General features: G+C 38.9%; 1 protein-coding gene across 2 annotated transcripts; it reads left to right on the top strand.

Annotated features, from left to right (window-relative positions):
- The first annotated feature begins 188 nt into the window (after positions 1–188).
- On the top strand, positions 189–12,148 carry LOC110484737 (uncharacterized). 2 transcript variants are annotated; one of them, XM_021555628.3, is made up of 8 exons: positions 189–918; positions 2,714–2,800; positions 2,989–3,222; positions 4,098–4,120; positions 5,008–5,153; positions 5,703–5,794; positions 5,888–5,983; positions 7,089–12,148. In XM_021555628.3, the coding sequence occupies exons 1-8, from the start codon at positions 370–372 to the stop codon at positions 8,733–8,735; spliced, it is 2,874 nt and encodes a 957-aa protein (XP_021411303.3). In that variant the 5' UTR covers positions 189–369; the 3' UTR covers positions 8,736–12,148. The 2 variants fall into 2 exon arrangements, with proteins under 2 accessions (XP_021411303.3, XP_085434121.1); XM_085577995.1 differs by lacking the exon at positions 2,714–2,800 and having other exon boundaries at positions 288–918.
- Positions 12,149–12,164: the final 16 nt, after the last annotated feature.

The raw sequence follows: 12,164 nt of genomic DNA, 5'->3' as shown, positions 1-12,164 counted from the left end.
CGTCACAAAATGGCGGCGGCGGCGCTAGGACCCCGCGGGCGCAAGGGTCCAGGCAAGAGGCGGGTCCCAAACGCTCCTGCCCTGCCCCTTGGTGTCCCCTGCTGTTATTGGAGAACGGCAACGTCAATCTCGCGCCTCCGCCTATCGCCAGCGCTCGTCTCCGGGCCCCGCCCCCCGCGGCCGGGCGCCACTTCTAGGGAAGTTGACGGACGGAAGCGGCGTTTGGAGCGCGGCGCTCCCGTGTTCTGTGGCCGCCCCGCCGCAGCCCCCGGTGCCTTCGAGCTGGAAGCGGCGGGGCAGTGGTACGAGCGGAGCCCGGAGCAGCAGCAGCAGGAGCGGCGGCCGCTCGACCCTTCGCCGCCGCCGCCGATGGAGGCGAGCCTGACGTGCGCCGTGTGCCTGTCGCTGTTGGAGGAGCCGGTGACGCTGCCGCTGTGCTCGCACAACTTCTGCCGGGGCTGCGTGCTGGAGTGCCTGGCCTCGGCCGAGGCCGCCCGCCTGCAGCAGCTGCAGCGCAGCCCGGGGCAGGCCCGTCTGGGCCGCGGGGCGCCGGGGCCGGGCCCGGGCCCGTCCTGCGCCCGGGTGCCGTGTCCTCTGTGCAGGAAGCTGTGCCTGCTGCCCCGCGGCGGCATCGCCGCCCTGCCCGTCAACACCACCCTGGCCGAGGTGGTCAAGCTCTACCGGTCCGGCGCGGCGGGCGCCGCCGTGGCCGGGGAGGCGGCGCTGGGGCCGAAGCCGGGGTCCGACCTGCTCTCCCCGCAGGCGTTCGGGGGAAGCTGCCAGAAACATCCGAGCCGGCCGGTGCAGCTCTACTGCCGCATGTGCCGGCAGGCGGGGTGCGGGCAGTGCGTCTCCGAGGAGCATCAGGGCATCTTCCACTCTGTCAACCTCATAGACACGGTGTACCAGGAAGAAAAAGTAAGCGCGGCGCTCTCCGCTCTAGGGGCCTGGCTGGGAGGTTGGGCTGTCCCCTGGAGATCCCACCGGGCACGGGTTGTTTGTACTCAGAAAGACGGGAAGAACCCGCGGGGTGCTGGGTAGGAGAGAGGCAGAGTGCTTGTGCTGCTTTGGGTCAGTAAGGAGTCGGTGGACTGCCGGGTTGTGCCTTTCCGGGCTGCCGTCAGACTGCAGCGCGCTCAGGGGACCAGGCGCTATTACAGCAGCAACAGATCTGAGCCCGATTTAACCGAAGGATCTGGAGAGTTATTTTGGGGTGATTGTCGGTGGTTTTGTGTTCTGTGGGTGTTTTTTTTTTTTTGTGGTTGCTCTTTCATTCGTGGGGGGAGGGGTGTTGATGTTTGGTTTTGTTATTGTTGCTTCTTTAAATTCAGGAAGATCTAACAACTCCAAAAACTCACACACAAATGTTTATAGGCTCTGTAGCTGTGATAGGTAATTTGGGTCACACATAATTACATATTTAGGAATAGATAGTTTGGGTGCGTAATAATAAATGTATAAGCAAGATGCTTTGTAGTCTGGATAAGAGGGCAGCTGCCTGCCATAATGGTTGGTTGCCTGGTTGTAGAAGTTGTGATTTTTAACAAAGTAGGGACTATTTGGATAGAATGAGCTTTTCATGCCCTGTGCAAGTTGAGATGCAGAGTGTCAATTCTGTTGTGCAGTAATTGAAACAACTGCAAGGTAGTGATGAAAAGTACAAGTATGAAAGTTTCAATAAAGCACTGACTATACTTTAAGACAAAAGTTGCTTTTACACTGATTTATCTTCTGTCTTTCCCATCAGCAATTGTATGTCACTTGGGAATCCAGGGGAAAACATCCTTTGCACTAGACATACTACTACATAATGTAGTGATACTGTAGAGAGATAAAGGAGGAAGACTCAGTAATAATATTAGTTTAAACTCAAACAGAAATATATTGATTATGAACAACTCTCTGTTTTAGCAATGTGAGGCATAAAAATAAAACGTGAGTATCACACAGTTTTTTGCCAAACTAGAATAATACCATTAAATCTTATGTTGTGATAGATGTATGTGAAGGGAGGGGTTTAAAAAGCCTGAGGAAAACAAGTCATTCTATCAGTATGCATTGTAGGTGAGCCTAAGAACATTACATTGAGAAACAGCAGAAGAAAGTTTGTGCACTGATCCAGGAAAGCGTTAAATGATGTTTTGAATCACAAGCTTTTTTACCATATTGTTCAGAATATCACAAAGTATAGGGTTGGAAGGAACCCTGGAGATCCTCCTGGCCAAACCCCTGCCAAGGGTCACCTGGAGCAGGTGACACAGAATTGTGACCAGGTGGGGTTTGAATGTCTCTGGAGAGGGAGGCTACACAACCTCCTTAGGCAGCCTGTTGCAGTGCTATTCCACCCTCAGTGTAAAGAAGTTCTTCCTCATGTTGAGGTGAAACTTCTTGTGGTTTAGTTTATCGCCACTGTTCCTTGTCCTGTCTTTTCAGACTGAAAAGAGTCTGGCACCCTCCTTTTGGCACCTGCCTGTGAGATATTTATGTACATCAATGAGATCTCCTTTCAGTCTTCTCCAGACTAAACAGGCCCAGATCCTGCAGGCTCTCCTTATGAAAGAGAATGCTCTACACCCCTGATTATCCTTGTGGTTATCCACTGGACCCTCTTCAGTAGCTCACTGTTTGTCTCAATCTGATTCTAGATAAGCACTGAAATTACTTATTTTATGGAAGGATAAAGTTGTAATTACGTGTTTTAATTGTCTTGCAGTTAACCTTCTTTAGCACTCTGAAACAAATGAGGATAATAAATGAGAAGCTGGTGAATGAGATCTCAAAACGACCAAATGATGCAGATGTGAGTTAGAAATGCTGGATATTATGTGTGCATGTCTTTAATTCTCTTCTAGTGATAGTTTATTCACAACCTGGAGCATACAGGTGCTCCTTGTGGCATAGATGTTCTCTGACCTTACTTAGAGAAGTCACTCTGTGTGGACATTGCTATTGCATTTACATCTTATTTTTGTGTTCTCGTGCTTCTAGATGATGCTGAAAAATGATGTGGAGATAATTGAGCTGAAATTTGGAGAAATTTTCAAAACTCTAGAAGCGAAAAAACAGAAATTACTGGAAGATGTTGAAAATCAAAGAGGTAAAAAAGAGAAAGAATTTCAGATTTGGAAGAAAATGAAAGAAACTCACAAGAAGACCATTGAGAATTTTTTGAAGGATTGTGAAAAGCTTGTCCATGAGTGTGATCCTCAGTGTTTCCTGGAGGTGATGGCATTTTGGTTTTGATAGCAATTGTCTAAAGACCTCAAATAGAGCCTACTGTATTGTAGACGATTATAATAGATCAGGAAAAACAAAGTCAACAAATTAAAAATATAGATTAAAATTACTTAACACTTCATACTTTTTTATAACAATGTTTTTTATTTCTAGAAAAGTTTGAGAAAGTTTTATATGCAGCATATCGGTGATTTTTACTGTTTGCTTTCCTAAGAAACAGCATATTGCTGATTTCTGCAGTGGGTCCTTTGGTGCTTCCAGATAAATGCCCTCTGTAGCAGTACATTGATTTTGTTGTGTAAAGATCCAGTAGTGAGATCACCAGGTTTTTATAGGGAAGCAGCTGTAATCCAGTCAAGTTTTTTACTTCTCATTACGTGTTCTTTGGGAAGTCTCATGTGAGCACAGTGCAGTGCACTGCACTTCTTACCACCATTATATGCCTGATTTAAAACCAAAAGGCAGCTTTTTAAATAGTATAATAGCATATTGAGAGCACATAGCAGAGACTTTCCTGTCCAAGAAATACAAAATGGTCCTTCATTTGAATGTTTACAAGTACCTGAACTTCTGAAACTGATCAGGTGACAATATGGGCCATGATTTGGCCCAAGGGCTCTGAAGGAGTTATTTTTGTATTTATCACAAACTATTACAAGATAAGTAATTGTCACAGACATACTTGTTTAGGTTGGGGGTTTTATATTTGTTTGGTTGTTTTTTAATGCTAACAGCATTATTTTCTATAGTTCTGTGAAATGACGACAGGTACTTTAGTCTTTGAAGTATTTTGATAAAGCATTTATTTCCTGATAGTTGAAGAAATGTTCATATCTTATAAATTCTCATTTTATTTATAGGTTGCCTGTGGCTTGAATACAAGGTATATTTTTTCATGTTTTGTTACTTCTCTAATTTTCTTTTAGATTTTTAAGATTAAAAACTAAAAAAATTAGCTATATTGGATATCATAAGATACGCAATTTTAAATGAAAACAGTATTGAGTAATTAAGAGATCATAATAATCTCAGATTTTTGGATGCCCAATATTCAAAATTTTAGAAAATGTGTCAAGAATTGAATTACATACTATCTGGAATTAGAGCTAATAAAGCTTTTGAATTATCTCCCTAATAAAAAGCAAATATATAAATTCATTAATACTTAGGGATTGGATATTTTCAGATATCTTATTTAAACTCAGTAACACTGAAGCATGCTTGAAGCTTTTACAGAAATCTTTCAGTGTAAGAGAATGTGTGGAGTTTCTGCAGTATCTTTGTTTTTGTGTTATAGTGCACATACCCTATAATGTCTTCTAAGGGTTCTCAATTACATTTCTGAGAACCTTTTAACCTGTATTTAAGAAAGAATATTGGAAATTGAGTTCTTTAGAATACATTGTGTTTCAGACTGACATTAACAATGCTCTCTAAAGGAGTATAATTCATATTCAGGCAATGTACACTAAGGAAAATGGAGGGGCTAATTTTTTGCTGACATACCAGTGCTACTTCTTGCTGTTTTCATTGACTGCAAAACCTAATTCAAGTGAACAAGTCTAAGTAAAAAAACTAGAGAACTTGAAATTTTATAGTAGACAGAATTATTCTAATTCCTTCTGCTTCCTAGCAATTTCCCTTTTTTTTTTTTTTTTTTTTTTTTTTATATTAGGCAGGTCTAATTTAGCTAGCTAGCATGTAAGCATGAATAAAAATGTTCAAGTTGCATTTTTGGTTGGTTGTTTGGTTTTTTTTTCCCTTTTCCAGAATGAAAACTCAGCTTGATGTGATGAATATAGCATCCAACTGGGAAAAACCACCAGTGTATATGCCAAAGAAGATAGATATCAAGTCTGTAGTTAATGAAATCTTAGCATTGCAGTTAACACCTGTGGATGCTGACATAGTTCAAGGTGGGGAAGAAGGACTTAACTAAGACAAGTTTTGGGAAGTCTAGAAATCTGGAACTTGTGGGACCAATTGCTGATAAACAACCTGCATCGCAAACACGTGCAAGAAGGCATCTGAGCAAGTGAAATGGATGATAAATTCATGAGGGGTTTTTAAATGCATTTATGAATGTGCTTTCTCTAGCAGGTTCCTAGGCTGTATGTTTGCAATTGCAGTACTTTTGAAATCCAGCTGATAGTGCTGCTGTTAGGAGTGTGTCGCTGAACTAGACAGGCCTTTGTTGTGGTGTCATGCGAGTGCTGGCTATGCTCACATTAAGTGCCTTTACCTCACAGGAGGAAGTGTTAGGTTTTTTGTAAGGCCAGGCATTTCCAGCATTTAAATAAATGTATTACATGGGCTTCTTGCTGTATATCACAGAAAATTCAACAAGGACTAGGGTTTCACTTAGAACAAAAATATAGTGCCCTAAGTGAAATCTGTTTAGATGCACAGGAACCTTTCAGTGTTTTCTGTAATTAATCACTATCCTTATGCTTTTTTTCTAATAGAGCTACCTTATGAAGGAAATGAGAGCTCAACCATATTTAATGATACCTTAAAGCAGTGGCCAGACCAGAAGAATATGCCCAACACGTTTTTTGTAAGTTATTTGCTATGTGTTCTTCAGCATGGTACTATTTTGTCCATTTTGGCTTATCAAAATGAACTATGTCTGCTGCAAAATATTTTTCAGCCTGTAACAGGACAGGACGAAGCAGATGGTAGAAGGATCCCTACTCGCTTTATGTCAATATCAGAAATGTCAGCATTTCAAAATATGAGCCACGAGGTATGATTGAACATTAGTTGTTAAGTATGTTTAAGTTACTATTTGTTGTGATGCAACTTTCGAAATAAGCTTTAAAATGCTTTTCAGTTTCCTCAGTAGAAAGTTACCCTTACAATTCTAGAATGAAATCTGACTAGGTATTAAAACTGTCAGAATTTTAGTCTTTAGTCTTTTTTTGCCTTTAGTAAGCTGAAACTTAATCTTACTACTGACTTGAAATACTTGCTCTTATATTTAATGTGGCTTTTTGAGTCACATCTGTAGCTTTCTAATCCAAATAAACTTCCCTAGTGTCTATTTGAAGAGGCAGTCATCTGCCTGTATTCTGTTTTCTAGAGAATAGAGTTCCATCTTGTAAGACCACATAATAATTTGACATGAAACTGAATTCAGTCTCTTTTTTGTTCCATTTCAAATGATGCAGTTATGCAACTAGATTTTTTTTTTTTTTTTTTTTTTTTTTTTTTTTTTTTTTTTTTTTTTTTACTTACTAGCAGCTCCATGTGGGTGGCTGGGTATTGTTCTGCACAGAATGATTCTAGTTACAGTTACTGAAACATGGCTGGCAGTGAATCACATTATGCATATTCTGAGAATACCAGTGGCAGATGATTGAATTAAAAAGTTGCTTTGGTCCTTTAAATACCGATTTTTTTTTTTCTGCATTGTTTTGGAAAATATCTATTTTCTACTGCTGTTAAGAATGCAATTATATATAATAATAAACAAAACCCCCACTACCTAGCTTAATTTCAGATGGCTATTTTTCATGAGAATTTGAGAATTTGTTGCTCAATATCTAAGTTAGTGATTTTATCTATTTTTGGTTTTGATTGTGACTTTGAATACAGTTTTCTGTAGTCTTCTCTTTCAAAACCTTCTTTGTCATCAGGGTTCTATATGCATTTTGTTCAATTGTCTGTAAAGCACTTTTTTCTGTAATGACTTGTGTCCTGTTGCCTTCCAGTAGCAATGGAAAAATACATTAGAAATTCTCTAGAATATAGGAAAACATTTCTTCAGGTTCAGTCACATGTGAGTTTTATAATCTCTGAATACACAAATGCCATGTTCAATAATGTGATTTTTTTTTCTGTAATTCTAGGAGCTACGTTACAAATACTATATGGAACTTCAGAAGCTCACCAATGTGTTTAAGACTCAAAATTTTCCTACAAATAAAATGTATAAATTTTTAACTGCTGAGGCTTCCAAGAATAAATCCTCAGGAACTTCTTCTATATCTTCACCTACCAAAGCAAATAAGGCATATAAAATAAAGGTGGAAACCATGCAAAGAGGAGGTGGCTTTGACAAAAGAAACTCTTCTGGGAGCAGTGCTCATAGCATCCCATCCACAAGTAGGATCTTTTCTGAAACAAATGGTGACTTAAAATTATTTCATGAAGGAAGTGGCCAGGAAGTATCCGCTCCAGCCTTGTCAGAAACTTCTCCAGACGTGTTAATTAAAGAAAAATGGCCAAGACAGGCATCAACAGGTATTGTTTCCAAGGAAATGAACTCAAATTCTACCACTTTAGTGGACTTAAAGCCAGCAGCAACAGTGGCTGTTACTCCTTCAACTTCAGAATCTGTGGATGTTTCAGCAGAAAGACCTTCAGGAGTACCTTTTACTTTCAGTGCATTTAACAACTCATTACCAGGATTTAGTAGAGATAGAGGTACATTTTCCTTTAAAAAGCAAGACAAGAGATGTGCTTTCCCTCAGTTTTATTTAGGGAGATGTGATAAGGTGGATAAAACCAATAACCAGGATGAATATGGTCCTGAAACTGAAAACATAGTTTGTGATGCTTCAACAAGTCCTAATTTAGACTCAGCAGAAAGTGAGAAACCGCATATTTCGTTTCCCTTTGGCAATTCAGAAAGAGATTGGTTTGCAGGATCAGAAGCTAGCAATTCATGTAAGGTGTTACCATCTTCCTCATTTTTTAGCCAATCTGAGAAGCCATCTGAGAAAAAAACCTCTCGCATGCGGGGAAAAACACCTTGTACAAAGGAACTTGGAGGATATGGTACACAGAAACCATCTGTCGTAGGGGAACAAAAACCTCACACCTCAGAATCCAGCACAACTTCAGAAACCAGCACTGGAGCTGGGGTGAACGATGTCTCCAACACCCCTCTTCTCACCAGTAATTGTGCATTTCCTTTCAAAAGCAACTTTCCATTGCCTTCACCAGTATTTTCATTTGGAGGCATTCTCAGAAATACTTCTGATTTGCTGACTTCTTCCATGTTTTTTTCTGGAAACAGAACAGAAAAAATGGATAAGGAGAAGATGAAATCTCCTGACAAAACACTTCTAAATCTAGGGAAACCTCCAGCTGCAGAGTGTGCAGAACCTGCTTCTCTTCAGAGTCATCCAAAATGCGATGGCTTATGTTTGCCTATGAACTCATCTGAAAACACTGAAAGTGCAGAAAGGCTTGGTGATGGCAACACTCCTTGTCAGCCTTTATGTTCAGGAGTCCTTCCTGTTGAATATGAGAATGTATCTTCCACTCAATTCACTGCAACAACAAAACAAAAAAAACAGGTAAAGGATGAGGAATCTGTTACTGAAAACAACTGTGTGTGTCATAGAAGGGAGGATGAACCTGAGCCTGTACAGTTTCAGGACACAGCTTGTTCTGTTCCTAGCACATGCAATGATCCATCTTTAGGAGGCTCTATGTTTGCAGTAAGTGAGACAGGAGGAATGATAAGAGACAGCACTTCTGACACTTAAGAGCTAAGTCAAACATCTGTCTCTCCTGATTCCAGCCATGCATCAGAATATTCTTCTGTTGCTGAAGACAAAATGTCAGGTATAACAAAATCAGATGTGAAGAGAGACTGAAAAGGAAGATAAGCTGGAATGAAATAAATGCTATTTAACACATTAAAAGATGGGGATAGTTGTGATTTTACAGCTGTCTTCCCCACTTCTCGCCAATCAAAGTATCTCTGTGATGGAAACATAACTGCTTATGAGCATTACAATGTAATGAAGTGATTTTTATAGTATAGTCATTATCTCAAGAAACAACCAAAAATGTCGTGTCCTGCTCAAGACCAAAGCATAGCCATAGATGCTGCATCTTCAAGAATGCAAACCTTCTGGGGTGTGTTTGGGGGATGGGGAACTGAGGTGTCCCAGAAAGCGAGTTGGGTGAAGCAGTGGCAGGAGGGAGCAAATTGCTGTCTGTGTGCAGCAGCACTTGCACTTAAATGGGTAAGAGAACAGCCAAGAGCATTCACCTCACAGGCAGAGAGGGAGGAGAACCACAACAAAAATAAAGGATATTGAAGGCGTTACTAAAAATTGTTTTGCTTATCTCCCCTTGGCTGCTTCCTTTTCTGTGATTTGTTTAATGTATGTTGAAGGAGTAAGTTTGAGTGTAATTTCAATAATTTCTCTTGCGCTTCTGAAATGGAAGCATTGTTATCAGTGTTATTGTTACACAATGCAGAAGGATGTCAGCTACACTTCTGAAGTGCTGCTTTCAGGAAAAAGAAACATCACAATTAAATTTCAGCTCTTTTTTGCAACAGTTTGGGAATACTTGGACAGATTAATTTCCTGTTTTATGAAAGCTTTTGGAGAACCTAGCTTTTACAACACAAAAATTTTCTTTTATAATCTGTGTGTAATGACAAGAAAAAAGGAAAACAGCACTTCTTACTATATTAACAATTTAAAATTCATGGAATTAATCTAATTCAAAGTAAGGAAAAAAAGACCATCTTTTCTACTTTGCTGGCTATTTTGTTGGATCCAAGAGATAAGTGTGCTTTTGTTATTGGAATACACAGACAGTAGCACTATTTCAGAATAAAGCTCAATTTTGTTGACTGTTCATGCTTCAGCAAAAGCTGATGCTAGTAGGCTTTAAGAAGTTAATTCTGTATTAGATAGATATGTCAACTGGCAGTATTAAAATGCAGAATATTTAATATTCCTTCAGAAATTTTCACTGGCAACTAGTGGAAATCTGCAAATTGCCTCTGTAACTCTGTAAGAAAAATACTACTTAAAATTAAATCCCTGCAGTCCTTACTAATATACTTAATGTAAATAAAACTTAGAGAAACTATTCTTCTTTCAGGAAATGTTGACCTAATTTCATTTGTGTTCAGTTCTTGGCCTCAATTTTTCTGTGGCTAAGCATTCCTTTATTAAATGTGCTGAAAATTATTAAATGTTTCTAGTATTTATCACAATCAATAATACTACTTTTCTGTCTCCATTATAATAAGGAAGGTGATGGAAATTGTCTTTATGGTTAGTCTTTTAGTTCTTGAAGTTCATCTCTTAAATCTTACTGTATTTCAGTTTTCTCCTAATATTTTCTGCTGTTATCTCTAGACGTTCTTATCATGTTCTGCATATGTAAGAGAGCAATGTTAATTCACATCACTGGAAGACGAAGACTGAGTGAGATGAAAATGGTGGAGAGTGTCACAGGTGGAGGTTGCTCTCACTCTAACAAAAGCAAGAGAAATTGAACAGTTTTAGAGTCAGATGAGGCACCTGTAAAATTCATTGCCAGAAAGTTGTAGAAAGTGTTTGTTTTCTTCTACACTGACAAAAAAATTCTTAATGATCTAGATTTAATCAGAAACTATAAAGTTTCTGAAGCTTATGTATTTTCAAACTGTCTTCTGTTAATTTCTGTTATTTGATCAGAGTTTGATAAGTTAAACTTCCATGCAGATACTTTGTCTCTTAGTGAAAAGACACCATCATGTACTCACAAAGCAAATATACTACTATATATGCTACTTCGAAAGTGAAAGTTGTGGATGTGGGGGTTTGCTGTAGTCCTGGGGCTGCTTTTCAAGCATTGTGTTGTCCAAGTGCCTTATAGCTCAGCATTCAGGTTTTACAGGGCAGATCAGATTCACACAGAAACCTCCAAGAAAAAGATCCTTGCCTACTCCCTTGGCCATATTATGCTGACCCAGAAGGGAGCCCTTCCCCTGTTCCCTGAAAATGATAGGTACAGAATAACCTCTGGGTCTTAGGAATGCCTCCTCCTGACTACTGTAAAAATTAACTTTTCCCTGGCTAGAAACAGGACAGTTAGTGGTCTTGGGTGAACCAGTGCTTATTCAAAGAAATGGGATTCAGAGTTGTCCTTAATGTATATTTTGCTTCTTGGCCATAGAGAATAATTTATACCACTATCTTGGTCATCATCATAAAATTCTGTGTGGTGGTGAGGACTGATGTCAAAGCCTCACTTTCCTTAGTTATCTAAACTTAGGTATATGTGTATATTTTTTCAGATTACAGGTAAACAAAAAGGCAGTGTTAAAGTAAAACATCTGTCTGAAAATACTGCTGAGAAATTTGCCCTTACTGGGAAAAAAAATCAAACAAACAAAGATTAAAAAAACAGAACAAAACAAAAAACAGAAAAAAAAAAAAGGCACCAAGGAAATAAGGAAATAACATATTTTACTAAGCTCAGTAATTTTTTTTACACAGTTGTGTATCTTTCTGATTCCTTAAGGTACAAGAGATAAAAATGAAGCAATTCTACATATGGTTGGAAAATTTTATTAGTCAAACTTTGCTATATTTGTATGAAATCCTCTATATATTTCAGATTTTGTAAACTAAATCTGCTGGCCAGTTTGAAAGCTTTTATCATGTTTCATTGCTATACTACTTCATGATTTAATAGAAACCTTGGAAAGCAGTTACAACAATTTATTTTATTATAATAGCTAAAGAACTTGTTAAACATACTTCACAAATGAGCTGAAAGTTTCTAGTGCTGTCCTACTGAGAGGCTAATGTCTCCAGCTGTCAGAAATGTGATGTTTGTTCAATATATATCTGAGAGCTATATTAACATATGTGTCACTGCCTGAAATAAAAGTGCAACTGAAATATAAAGTACAATTGTTTGGTTTTGTAACTTTAAAAAATACAGTTTATTAAAACCAATTGTTTAGTTGACATTAGAGCTACTTAAATGTCAATTTTTAAAGGTTAACTTCCTAAAGCAAACTGCATTATTTTGTATTTTTGGTTTGTTTGCTATTGTATTTTTGGTTATTAACTAAAGTTTTATTCTGAAATTGTATTTGATAATTCATGTCTGGTAACTTTCTTTCATAAAGATTTCTGATCTCTGTGGTATGACTCAAGTACTGGTGCTTTGGT

Source organism: Lonchura striata, chromosome 4, assembly GCF_050655825.1.
Source record: "Lonchura striata isolate lonStrDom1 chromosome 4, ASM5065582v1, whole genome shotgun sequence".
Lineage (NCBI taxonomy): Eukaryota > Metazoa > Chordata > Aves > Passeriformes > Estrildidae > Lonchura > Lonchura striata.
The sequence above is the reverse complement of the archived record's forward strand: the minus strand, read 5'-3'. Positions and strand labels throughout refer to the sequence as shown.